The sequence below is a fragment of the Panthera pardus genome, unplaced genomic scaffold, assembly GCF_024362965.1.
Source record: "Panthera pardus isolate Hobbes unplaced genomic scaffold, ASM2436296v1 HiC_scaffold_27, whole genome shotgun sequence".
Classification (NCBI taxonomy): domain Eukaryota; kingdom Metazoa; phylum Chordata; class Mammalia; order Carnivora; family Felidae; genus Panthera; species Panthera pardus.
Window position 1 is genome coordinate 40,635,264 of NW_026526843.1, and position 14,471 is coordinate 40,649,734.

The window sequence follows — 14,471 nt, forward strand, 5'->3', positions numbered from 1 at the left end:
CACTTGCTTTTTATTTGCCAATGAATATGTTTTAATGCTTATCGTTCGTATACTTTCAAGGGCAGGATCCTTATAGGATTCATCTTTATATAGTCTTAAGCACCTAGCAAAGTATCTTTTACAGAGCAGGAATGCAATAAACACTTGTTAAATGTAAAAGAAAAATGAAGTAATGAAATACCAATTCTCTTAAGTATTCCCGCTACCATCTACTTAGATTAAAAATAAGCCCTTATCAATCTCAGCCCAACCTTTCTTATCACAATTTTCAACGTTTTTTATTTATTTTTGGGACAGAGAGAGACAGAGCATGAACGGGGGAGGGGCAGAGAGAGAGGGAGACACAGAATCGGAAACAGGCTCCAGGCTCCGAGCCATCAGCCCAGAGCCTGACGCGGGGCTCGAACTCACGGGCCGCGAGATCGTGACCTGGCTGAAGTCGGACGCTTAACCGACTACGCCACCCAAGCGCCCCATCACAATTTTCAAATAGAGCTATATTTGATATGATTTTACCATTTGGAATATGTACACAGATGGGCTCATACTGAAGTCATACCTGGCAGTATCCAATTTTGGGATTCCTGTATGCATAAGCAGTGAGTACCCGCCTCAGAGCAGATATGCCAGTGTCACTCTGAAAGGCTGGGTGTTCAGGCAGGGAGCGACGCAAATCACGTTCAATTTCTTCAGTAGCCAAGTTGCAGGTCCCTAAGGACTGCTCAACCACTTCAGCATAATAGCCAGGATTAGCAGCCATTTCATTAACAGCACCTGTAAAGACGACTGCATTAACATACAAAAGCAGAGGAATGTAATAAGGCCAACACTTGCATATATACATAAAGAATTGGATAACCTTTAAATTAGCTTTATACTCAATTAATATCCTAGTACAAACAAAAGAAAAGGCTTCACTAGAATATAACATCAGGACACCAATTTAAAAAATATATTTATTTATTTTTGAGAGGAGGGTGTGGGGGAGACAGAATCCAAAGTCCGCGCAGAGCCCAATGCGGGGATCGATCTCACAAACCGTGAGATCCTGACCTGAGAAGACACTTAACAGACTGACCTACCCAGGCACCAGCCCCAGGACACCAATTTTATTCAACAGAATTTTCATAAACTGTTTTTTTTTCCCTTAACTTTCCTTTGACACTAGAGCTAGAGATATTACCAATTAGCCATATCTTGCCTAATAAACTAATTTGCTCAGACAACGGATGTGTGGATATATAAGTAAGTACACATAACTACCTTACTCTCTTTGACTAGTCTGAACTCATGAATAAGAGTTTGTTCTAGCCATCTTTGTAATTATTTTTACTTAGTGCATAACTCCTAGAAGGGGCATGGCTAGTATCTGTTAAAGTGAATAAATACCTGAAAAAAGCATCCACAGCTCTCCTCTTAAGGTCTCTGGAATCCCTCTTACAACCAGATCTCGAGTCTTTTTGGTCCGAAACATGCTAACCCCACGCCCACATTCTGTAAACAGGATGTTCCATGACTGTTCCTTCATTTTTTCTTTCAACTGTAACAAAAAATCAAAGCAACTAAACATGGTGACAAATGAACTTCTTTCAAATAACTTGAAAACTCTCTTCACTGTGAAGTAATACCCGTGGAAATCAAGAACAGAGAAAGTCAAAATCAGTATTCACAGAGAGGCCAAACACTGGAGCACTGTTCACAAATCTTTCAAATCCACGTGAGCATAATAGATGTATTTTACTATTTTAATTCTTACCTAAACTCATATAAAAATGGGAAAAGCATTACACTTCAGAGGTAAAACTTTGAACCATTATTCTCCCCCACTCACCTCAATTTTAGAATTATTGGCAATCTATGCATATAAAACACGATGTTCAATTTTCATTGTTTATCTTAATTCTTGTTAATAACCCTTTTTTTGTGAAAATAGCATTTTTATGTGATGGAATGAAATAAGTCACACAGTAGTACCTGCTGGAAAACCTTATCAAGCACCAAAAGAAGATTTCAATTGTGGTACCTTCTAGTCTGCTCTAAGATTTTTATTTTTGATAAACTGTTTCAGCCCATAGATTTTAGTATTTTGTTTTCCTACCATTTTGGAATTAAGATTCTCCAAATTCTGAGGGTGAAATACTGTCATTAAGGCTTCGGTGTTCACAGTTTTACTGCATTCTCTCTGACATGTCAAAGACTGTACCTCAATATTATCGGATGGGTCTGTAGAATCAGAACTAATAGGAACCTAAAAAAGAAAAAATGTAATTGTCCCAAATGCATGCTTAAAAGTTTCTGCAAGAAGAAAAAGTGCTCATGTTTTATCTATCATTTATAAAGCACAATCTGTCTACATAATAAATATTGAAGCAATGTCTCAGAGAGACAATTGTTTTTCTTTTGAAATTAGAGATAGCAAGAAATTAGTGTCTGCAACAGCAAACTCAAGACTTCAGTGAGCCTACTCCCCTGTAAAAACAAAATATTGGCAAAGAATTTTAAAAAATACAAGTTCAGAACACTGGAAATGAACCAAAGGCACAGAACGAACTGAAAAGCAGAGATACAACTAAAACTAATGAATCTCAATAGGAACATCAGACTGTGAAGTTTTAACATGAGGCTATTCTCATCACCCCTCCCTCCCAAGCTCAGAGGTATGGTAGCCATGAAAGCCTGCATTAACACAGCCAAAGGATCTTCTGGAGCTTCACTAAAATCCCCATCCCCAGAACACAGTCAATATTTTAACCAGACTAGCAGCTCCCTAGAAAATCCCCATTCTCAGGGTATTGTTATCATTTGATTTCAGAACTCAGGTCTGTGAAAAAAGCCCAGTCCCCAGGGCACTACAGATGCCTAAGGCTATGATTTCAGTTTGGGGGAAACTAGAGCCTGGCTAAAAATCTAAAAGGAAGATCTAGATAACCATAGGGAACTTTGAAAGACTCTAACATATTCTTGGGGACCTAGAAGTACGTGTAAACGTATAGGGTTGTGAAACTGGCTAGGAAAGAAACGGGACAGGGGAAGGCCCCATTTGCTCAATTCTGGACTATTCTGGAGGTAAGAAGTGAAAGATAAGGCTGATTTAAAAGCTTCCAGAAGTTTGAGGTATACCTTCACACAAAGATTTCCTTTGCAAAAAGTAGAAAACTTAATGGTTCACAGCATTTAAGGAGCTCACTGACCCATCACTGGCTGGCCACTAATTTATACTGACTAAAGGGGGTAATCAGAGAAAGCCAGGTTTAAAAATAAAAACAGGAACTATTTTTAAAAAGCAACCAACAGAAAATGTCTTTGAGAGGGCCCAGTTCCTAGATTTTGTAAACTAAGAATGTAAAGTAGCTATTATAAATATATTAGAAGAATGAAAGGAAATTATGTTTAAAAAAATAAGGACCCAATTAAAAAGTGGGCAAAAGGTCTGAATATAGACCTCTCCAAAGAAAATAAAAAGATGACAGACAAATAATCATATAAAAAGATGTTCAATATTGTATCACTAGGGAATTACAAATGAAAAAAACAATGAGATACTATTGGCTATTAAAATGGCTAAAATCCAAAACACTGACAAGAACAAGTACTTGCTGCTGAGGATATGGAAAAAGAAATTTCATTCACTGCTGATGGAAATGCAAAAATGGTACAGCCACTTTGGAAGATGGTTGGCAGTTTCTTACAAAGCAAAACATAGCCTTACTATGATATGATTGAGGAATTGTGCTCTTAGGTATATACCCAGCTAGTTGAAAACGTATGTCCACACAAAAACCCACACATGAATGTTTATAGCAGCTTTATTCATAGTTGCCAAAAATTGAAGGCAACCAACGTATCCCTATTAAAGGTGAATGGATAAACATTGTGGTATATCCAGACAATGAAATATTTTTCCGCAATAAAAACTATCAACAAAACATAAAGAAATAAAAAAATCTGAACTTACTAATAACATGTAAGGACACTGAATCTGTAATCCAAAACCCCCACCAAATAAAAGTGCTGGATCAGATGGTTTCATGGGTGAATTCTACTAAACATTTAAAGAATTAATGCCAATCCTTCTCAAATTCTTCCAAAAAAGTAAAGGGGATGGGAACAATCCCAAACAAATTTTACAAGGTCAGAATACCCAATACTAAATCCAAATAAGAACACAAGAAAAGAAATTATAAGCTAAAATCCCGATGAATAGAGATGCAAAAAATTCTCAACATCATACTAGCAAATCAAATTCAGTAACACTTTAAAAGGATCATACATTATGATCAAGTGGGATTTATCCCTGGGAGGGAAGGATGGCTCAACATACACAAATCAATAAATGGCATACATCACATGAACAGAATAAAAAATAAAAAACATATGATCATCCCAAAAGCCATCAGACAAAATTCAATGTCCTTTCATGATAAAAACTTTCAACAACGTGGGTATAGAAGACACATACCTCAATATAATAAAGGCCATATATGACAAGCCCACAGCTAACATAATGATCCATGGTAAAATGTTGAAAGCTTTCCCTTTGAGATTAGGAACAAGATAAACCAGCCTACTCTCACCACTCCTATTCAAAATAGTACTACAAATCCTAGCTAGAGCCATCAGTCAAGATAAAGAAATAAAATGTATCCAAATAGGAAAGGAAGAAGTAAATTGTTTCTGTTTGCTGATTAAAGGATTTTGTATACAGAAAATCCTAAAGATTCTACCAAAAACTACTAGAAGTGATAAAGGAATTCAGTAAAGTTGAATACAAAATCAATGTACAGAAATCTGCTTCATTCCTATACACTAATAATGAAACAGCAGAAAATGAAATTAAGAAAACAACCCCATTTACAATTGCAACAAAAATAATAAAATATCTAGGAATAAAATTAACCAAAGAGGTGAAAGACTTGTACTCTGAAACCTATAAAACACTGATGAAAGAAATTCAAGACAACACAAAGAAATGTAAAGATATTCCATGCTTATGAGTTGAAAGAACAAATATTGTTAAAATGTCTGTACTATCCAAAGCAATATATACACTTAACGTAATCCCTATCAAAATACCAACAGCATTTTCCACAGAACTGTAACAAACAATCCTAAAATTTGTATAGAACTACAAAAGACTTCGAATAGCCAAAGCAATCTTGAAAAAGAAAAACAAAACTGGAAGTATCATAATTCTAGATTTCAAATTATATTACAAAGTGGTAGTAATTAAAACAGCATGGTACTGGCATAAAAATAGACACAAAGATCAATGGAAGAGAACAGAAAACTTAGAAATAAACCCAAATTATATGGTCAATTAATTTCGACAAAGAAGGAATGAATACCCAATGGGAAAAAGACAGTCTCTTCAACAAATGGTGTTGGGAAAACTGGACAGCCATAGCAAAAGAATGAAGCTGGATCACTTTCTTATACCATACACAAAAATAAAGTCAAAATGGATTAAAGACCTAAATGCGAGACAGGAAACCATAAAAGTCCTTAAAGAGAGCACAGGCAGTAATCTCACATTGGCTGTAGCAACATTTTTCTAGACTTGTTTCCTGAGGGAAGGGAAATAAAAGCAAAAATATGGTTTTAAGGTATGTTCCTTCTATCCCTACTTTCTTGAGGGTATTTTGTCAAATGCTTGTTCTGCATCTATTGAGAGGATCATATGGTTCAGATCCTTTCTTTTATTAATGTGGTGTATCATGTTGATTGATTTCTGAATATTCAACCAGCCCTGCAGTCCAGGAATAAATCCCACTTGATCATGGTGAATAATTCTTTTAATATACTATTGAATGTGATTTGTTAGTATCTTGTTGAGAATTTTTACATCCAGGTTCATCAGTGATATTTGCCTTTAATTCTCCTTTTCAGGGGGTTTTTGAATCAAGGTAATTCTGGCTTCATAGAAAATGGTGCTGGGACAGTTGGACAGCAACATGCAGAAGAATGAAACTGGACCACTTTCTTACACCATTACACAAAAAAATAGATTCAAAATGGATGAAAGACCTAAATGTGAGACAGGAAACCATCAAAATCCTACAGGAGAAAACAGGCAGCAACTTTTGACCTTGGCCGCAGCAACTTCTTACTAGACATGTCTCTGGAGGCAAGGGAAATAAAAGCAAAAATGAATTACTGGGACCTCATCAAGATAAAAAGCTTCTGCACAGTGAAGGAAACAATTAGCAAAACTAAAAGGCAACTTACAGAATGGGAGAAGATATTCACAAATGACCTATAGGATAAAGGGTTAGTATCCAAAATCTATAAAGAACTTATCAAACTTGGGCGCCTGGGTGGCTCAGTCAGTTAAACATCCGACTTCAGCTCAGGTCATATGATCTCACGGTTTGTGAGTTCGATCCCCTCATCAGGGTCTGTGCTGACAGCTCAGAGCCTGGAACTTGCTTTGGATTCTGTGTCTCCCTCTCTCTCTGCCCCTCCCCTGCTCATGCTGTCTCTCAAAAATAAATAAACATTAAAAATTTAAAAAAAAAGAACTTCTCAAACTCAACACCCAAAAACAAATAATCCAGTGAAGAAACGGGCAGAAGACATGAATAGATACTTTTCCAAAGATGACACCCAGATGGCTAACAGAGACATGAAAAGATGCTCAACATTACTCATCATCAAAGAAGTAAAAATCAAAATCACAATGAGATACCACCTCACACCTGTCAGAATGTCTAAAATTAACTTTGGAAACAACAGTTATTGGTGAGGATGTGGAGAAAGGGGAACCCTCTTGCACTGTTGGTGGAAACGCAAACTGGTGCAGCCACCCTGGAAAACCATATGGAAGTTCCTCAAAAAATTAATAATATGGGCACCTGGGTGGCTCAGTCAGTTAAGTGTCTGACTCTTGATTTTGGCTCAGGTCATGACCTTGTGGTTCATGAATTCCAACCCCGTGAATTCCACCTCTAGCGCAGAGCCTGCTTGAGATTCTCTCCCCCTCTCTCTTCCCCTCCCCTGTGTGTGCTCTCTCACAAAATAAACTTTGAAAAAAATTAAAATAGAACTACTCTATGACCCAGCAATTACACTACTAGGTATTTATCCAAAGGATACAAAAATGTTGTTTCAAAGAGGCACATGCACCCCAATGTTTATAGCTATATTAACAATAGCCAAAAATGGAAAGAGCCCAAATGTCCATCAACTGGTGAATGGATAAAAAAGATGTGGTATATGTATACAATGGAATATAACTCGGTGATAAAAAAAAAAAAGAATGAAACCTTGCCATTTGCAACAACGTGGATGGAACTAGAGTGTATTATGTTAAGAGAAATTAGAGAAAGATGAGTATCATATAACTTCATTCATATGTGGAATTTAAGAAACACAACAGATGAACATAGGGGAAAGGAAGGAAAAATAAGATAAAAACAGAGAGGGAAGCAACAATAAGAGACTCTTAGAGAAACTGAGAGGCTTGAGGGGAAGGTGGGTGTGGGAATGGGCTAAATGGGTAATGGGCATTAAGGAGGGCATTTGCTGGGATGAGCACCTGGTATTATACGTAAGTGATGAAATTAACACTACACTGTATGTTAATTAACTTTAAATAAATAAATTTTTTAAAAATTAAAAATTTTAAAAAGCCAAAATAAACTATTGGGACTATGTCAAAATAAAAGATTTCTGCACAATGAAGAAAGCAATCCACAAAACTAAAAGGCAACCTACTGAAAAGCAGAAGATATTTGCAAATGACATATCTGATAAAGATTAATATCCGAAATATATAAAGAACTTATACAGCTCAATACCCAAAAAACAAAAAAATCCAACTAAAAAATTGGCAGAAGACATGAATAGACATTTCTCCAAAGAAGACAAACAGATGGCCAACAGACACATGAAAATATGCTCAATGTCACTCATCAGGGAAATGCAAATCAAAGCTACAATGAGATACCACCTCACACCTGTCAGAATAGCTGAAATGAACAACACAAGAAACAAAAGGTGTTGATAAGGATGTGGAGAAAATAGAGTCCTCTTGCACTGTTGGTGGGAATGCAAACTGGTGCAGCCACTGTGGAAAACAATATGGGGGTTCCTCAAAAAGTTAAAAATAGAACTAGTCTACAATCCAGTAGTCACACTACTGGGTATATTTACACAATAAAATACAAAAACACTAATTCAAAAGGATAAATGCACCCCTATGTTTATTGCAGCATTATTTACAATAGCCAAACTATATAAACAGCCCAAGTATCCATGGATAGGTGTATGGATACAAAAGGTGCATGTGTGTGTGTGTATGTGTGTGTGTTTATTATTTAGCCATAAAAAAAGGGCATCTTGCCATTTGCAACAACATGGATAGAGCTAGAGGGTATAATGCTAAGTGAAATAAGTCAGCCAGAGAAAGACAAATAACATATGATCTCACGCGTATGTAGAATTTAAGAAATAAAACAAATGAGCATGGGGGAAAAAGAGAGTGAGACAAACCAAGAAACAGACTCTTAACTATAGAGAACAAACTGATGGTTACCTCAGGGAAGGTAGATGGGGGATGGGGCAAATAGGGAATGGGGATTAAAGAATACACTAGAAAAAAAATCCATTTCCTAGCAAACCCGTATACTGACTGGTATTTTGTACATATTCTTATTAAACCTCTAGAAATGAGTAAGAGAGACTAGAAAACCTTAGAACTCTGACATATATCTGAAAAGATGATAAACTCATTCTGAAACAAAATCCTTTCTTGATAACTGAGCATACCCAACTCCCAGAGGCACCTGAGAGTTTTCAGGGAAAAATTCCAGTTCTTTAGGTTTAAGACACACAGATAAACTGAAGAAAAAAGATAAGCAGTACATTAAATCTAACACACAGACTGAACCTGAAATGGAATGGGACAGGGAAAAAAGGGACATAAGCAAGAATATGGAAGCACTGGGAGAGAAACTATCAGGACTGATCAGATTTTACCTGTGTCCTAACATCAAACTAAGGAATATCCTGGCTGCACACCTGAAGAGAATGAAAGATTATAAAGTTGGGGCAAGAAAATTCTTGATGGTCAACATGAAGATTCTGTGTCTGGAACTGAGATATATATTTTTTTAATTACATGTTTTCATTGTGTTTTTCTATTATCAAAGAGAAAGCTAGTCTTATCAATACTGCATTATAATGGACTGAGCATATTATTTTTAGTCTCTACTATGGAGAGGTAAAAGCCTCTATAATCCAATCCAAATGAATAACATAGCCAGTAAAGCTAATGTTGATTTTTTTCTTCAAAGTTTTAATTAAAATACAATAGATATAATGTGATAAGCTTTATCAATCTATTAAAACATGAGTTTCCTAGGCATTAAAAATGAAAATTTGAATTGAAACTATCTACATTTCTATACAGGACATACTAAACATCAAAATCAAGCTTTTAACCACCCTTTGCCAAGAATATTTGCCTTCTCTAATACTTTACTAGTAAATAGCTTTGCCACTATTTTGCTTTGGGCTATATTGTGTAAGTAAGGCTGAGCTACTTGATATTAAATAAAAGATATTCAGACTGGTTTAAAATTGCAGTCTCTATAGCAGTAAAAGGAGAATCCTTTTCAAGGCCTTATTAAATTCTCAAATATAGTTTGAGTTATTAAAAGCCATGTTATGTGAAAGTACAAGATACTGTCAATAGTCAAAAAAGATCAAATGGTAATAATTTTTTTAGTTTTAGTTTTTTTTAATATGAAATTTATTGTCAAATTGGTTTCCATACCATACCCAGTGTTCATCCCAACAGGTGCCCTCTTCAATGACCATCACCCACTTTCCCCTCCCTCCCACCCCACATCAACCTTCAGTTTATTCTCAGTTTTTAAGAGTCTCTTATGGTTTGCCTCCTTCCCTAACTTTTTTTTTCCCCTTCCCCTCCCCCATGGTCTTCTGTTAAGTTTCTCAGGATCCACATAAGAGTGAAAACATAAGATTTGTCTTTCTCTGTATGACTTATTTCACTTAGCATAACACTCTCCAGTTCCATCCACGTTGTTACAAAAGGCCATATTTCATTCTTTCTCATTGCCAAGAAGTATTCCATAGGAGTTCCTAAAAAGGACGATTTTCACTTCTGCCTTATGGTATGACCTACAAAATATAATTTCTTTGGTTTTAGTCTTTTAAAAAAAAATAAACCTAAGTATGAATAGAAAAGATACTATGAATTCCTTCTTAAAGAATGGACCATACAAAACACAAAGTTTTATTAAACAATGATTTGATTGGTATATAATTACCTCTGTGCTAATATCATGATATGGAGCTGAAGCTGCTCTGCACTTGAATCTGAATTTTGCCACCAGTTGCTCAAAGTCTTTAACTTCACTGAAGCGAAAAGCTGTCTTTCCTTTGATGCTAATGATGACAGTTTTGGTGGAATCATTTGTCTTATCTATAGCTAAGACCTGGGGGGTGAAAACATTATAAATGAATCACATTCTCCATTGTTGCTGACACTTTCAGGCAAAATATGTTTAGCTTACTCTTTTTGAGAGACGGAGACAGGGAGAAGAGGAGAGGGAGAGAGGGAGAGGGAGGGAAAGTGGGAACGCACCTGTGCGGGTGGAGGAGGGGTAGAGGGAGAGAGAATCTTAAGCAGGTTCCACATCCAGCGTGGAGCCCAAGGTGGGGCTCAATCTCACAATCATGACCTGAGCCAAAATCAAGAGTGGGACGCTTAACCAACTCAGCCACCTAGGTACCCCTTTAGCTTACTCTTTTGAGACTAAAGTTTTGGTCCATGGTATGGCTTACTAAGAAATAGACTTTGCGGGGGCAGTGCCTGGGTGGCTCAGCCAAAGCATTTGACTCTTGATTTTGGTTCAGGTTATCATCTCACATTTCGTGAGACAGAGCTCGGAGTCAGGCTCTGCACAGACAGCGTGGAGCCTGGTTGGGATTGTCTCTCCCTCTCTCTCTACCCCTCCGCTGCTCATTCTCTCTCTTTCTCTCTAAATAAGCAAAAAAAAACAAGCAAAATTTTAAAAAAAGAGAGAGATAAGGGCGCCTGAGTGGCTCAGTTGGTTAGTTGGTTAAGCATCCAACTCTTGATTTCGGCTCAGGGCATGATCTCATGGTTTGTGAGATAAAGCCCCATGTCAGGCTCTGTGCTGACAGCATGGAACCTGCTTGGGATTCTTGCTCTCCTCTCTCTACCCCTTCCCTGCTCACTCTCTCTCAAAAAATAAACTAATTTTTTTAAATAGACTTTGGGTACTAGTTGCACCACTGACACAGGTAACCTCAGTGCAAGTTACTTCACTTCTCAAGGAAAAGGTTTACTTAACGTGTAGTCTTTAAAAATGACAGTACAAATGTAAAAATTCAGTGTTATAATGCTGACAATTTATTCCTAACTTACATAAGAGCTATCAATTCTATTCTCTTTGACTATGTATACCAAACATAATAGTCTAAGTTTTGGTATTAATGTCATAAATGCCTGAGCATGCTCCACCTTGAGTCATTCTAAACCCTTATCTGATTTATAAATTTTTATTTTTTCTATTTTCACTTTTAATAAGAGCTCTTATTCTAGTACTCTTTTCCTGAAGAATGGTGCCCTTATCATTAAAAATAATACTGGACTTGAAAACATGATTATGTAAAAATTAATAAAAGGATAGTTCATATAGAGGTTTTAATAACTTATAGAATGAAAGGATATTTCACTCTGTGAATGATAGCATTTCAAACTAAGAACTGATAGGTAACCAAATTTATATTACCTCTCGTAATGGAATAATTATACTACATAGACTGCCATCCTGGCTAGCAAAGCAGATATAGTTTTCTGAGATGCACATTTTTCCATGAGTGTTAAAGTGGCTGAATGGTATCCATAAGCAACATTCATGTACTTCTTTCAAAGCCTCTTCTTTGGGGAGCCTAAAAAAAGCACTGAACTGCTCACTGTGGGCTCGATTTTCCAGACCTCTGTAGAAAAGAAAAAAGGGGGCTCAAATAATGACTTCTAAAATGTACACATGCCCATATTGATTAATCTAAATGTACTTTAGAGCAGAAAGATTAAATACTACATGCTATGTTCTTCAACAAATTATGAAATGGAAGAAACACTGATTCATAACAAATTCATTTTTTTGGTCCCTTTTCCAATTTTGTTCTACTACTAGATTACAAGGCACAAAAAGTTACAGATGACATAGGACTTCATCTGTTAAGGAATGATCTGAAGGATTATTATTATATTATTACACATCCATAATATGCAAATATGGCTAAAACCAACATTGGCAAACAATTTTTATATGTGGTTACCAGAAAATCAAGAGTCACCCAGTTCAAATAAAATAAAAATGAAAAACAAAAAATGAAAAAAAGAAAACTTAAAAATGAAAATTTATGTGGTGCCTGGTGGCTCAGTTGGTTAAGCGTCCGACTTCAGCTCAGGTCATGATCTCACCATCTGTGAGTTCAAGCTCCATGTCAGCCTCTGTGCTGACAGCTCGGAGCCTGGAGCCTGGAGCCTGCTTCGGATTCTGTCTCCCTCTCTCTCTCTGCCTCTTCCCTATTCACACTCTTTCTCTCTCAAAAATAAATAAATGTTAAAAAAATAAAATAAAGAAAATAAAATTTAAAAAGTGAAAATTTATGGCTTCAAAACTTAGACAAGAAGAATAGTGTATAAAAGATAATGTTAAAAATTAAGTGAAGCAAACATTTAAATGAATGTTTTAAAAAATCCAAAGTAGAGGCAAGATAAAACAACACTGCTTGCACAGTATTGGGCAAAGGATAGGCATCAACAAATAAAGATGACTTGTTAACTGATATATAAATATATGAATAAAAACAATTGCTTAAAATAGTACAATTTTTCTAGAGGCAGTAAACACTTGTGTTAAGCAGCAATGCCATCTGGGGTTGTAAGTAAATTATGCAAGCTCTAACTCAAAGACAACAAAGTTAAAACCAAATTCATCATTCCAGCATATACTATTTGAATATGTGGTATTTCATCATGTCTTTCAAAATAATTCTGATGAACAGAAAGCCACATTAATTTTAACCTCACTGAAATTATAATTTGGTAGGTTATTTTATTATTATTTTAAAAGATGAGGTCTACTTATATAAATGAAAAGTGCCCATGATACATTGTTAAGGAGGGTAGAAATAGACTGTGGAATAATATGTGATGTTTAGTCCCAATCATGTTTTTTGCAAATATTTTTTTAATTAATGCATTAAAAAGCCTGGAAAGATATACACTGAACTTAACTATTGCTATTGTGCTTTTGTATTGTTTAAATTATAGAAGTAATACATATTTGAAAAAAACAATAAGCCAAAACAATAAAGATATTCAATTTTAGAAAAAGTCATTTGGATACTAAGTCTAAATAAGCTATTGTTCTTCTTAACTTACTAGAAACAAGGATTTAGATATATATGATTTTCAATAAGCTCTCTTAAAATGCACATGACAAAAATGAATATCCTAGATCTCATTTAAATAATACAGACTTGGTAATGAATAACTCCTTGATAGACGGCCATTTAGAGGATATTCTGAGGGAAATAAAATAGCTAAAAAGTTTATTTTTATGGTGGCCAATCAAGGAAGAAACTACAAAAACAAATGCTCAACTATAATATAAACAGGATTCCTAATCCTTATAGAGTTCTATTTATAAATCATACACATGAGGACCTGTAAAGAATTCACCTCGGTGATCTATTTTCCAGAAAAGCAGACACGCTCACAAAGAAGTCCTCATGTATCCAGATTTTAGAAATGGTTTAGAAATAGGCAAGAGGAACAACTATACCCAATTAGGGCTATGTAGTAATCACACAACCCTCTAGAGGTCACTTGTTCTGGCCCATCCATAGGACTGCAGCTTAGGTTCCTCTCACAGTTTCCCATAGTCTACATCCTTGTGCTGGGGGCCAGAAGCTGCATTCACTAGCTATTTCTAGATCCTCTCTTCTCTCCCTCCCCTTTGGCATGCACGTTTCAGTCAACTGTTCTAAGTGTTGAGCAGTACAAAAGGACTCTGGTCCATTTCAGCAAACCAAATATAGTGGCAAAAAGCTATCAGAGATATTTCTCATGCAGACATTAATAATGATTAACATTTATCTAGGGTTTTATATTTTATAAAGTGCTTTCACACATTATACTGTTCATTACTCACAAGTGCTCTCTGAGGTAGAAATGATAGATGAGTAAGAACTAAGGTCCTGAGAGATAATGCCTTGTCCAAGGGTGGCTGTACTCTCCTTCTAAAGTCCAGGCTTCACTGACTCCACTAACTTGCCTCTTCAAAAAAAATGATACTGTCTATAAATTATGTTTAAAAACAAACAATACATTTTTACAATATCAGACCTGAAGCTGTCTAGACTACTCATAGAGAAATTTAAACTAACTATGCATACAAAAATCT

General features: G+C 35.8%; 1 protein-coding gene across 2 annotated transcripts in view; it reads right to left on the reverse strand.

The window, feature by feature from the left end:
- TBC1D8B (TBC1 domain family member 8B) overlaps positions 1-14,471 on the reverse strand; it is a 58,610-nt gene that overhangs the window by 25,967 nt on the left and 18,172 nt on the right. Inside the window, exons 6-10 of one of the 2 annotated variants that reach the window (XM_019435688.2) lie at positions 11,784-11,991; positions 10,293-10,460; positions 2,099-2,248; positions 1,390-1,540; positions 560-774 (exon numbers count right to left, since the gene is read on the reverse strand). In XM_019435688.2, the coding sequence (XP_019291233.2) occupies positions 560-774; positions 1,390-1,540; positions 2,099-2,248; positions 10,293-10,460; positions 11,784-11,991 (892 nt within the window). The remainder of the gene's footprint in view (positions 1-559; positions 775-1,389; positions 1,541-2,098; positions 2,249-10,292; positions 10,461-11,783; positions 11,992-14,471) is intronic. The other variant, XM_019435689.2, reaches the window with a different exon arrangement.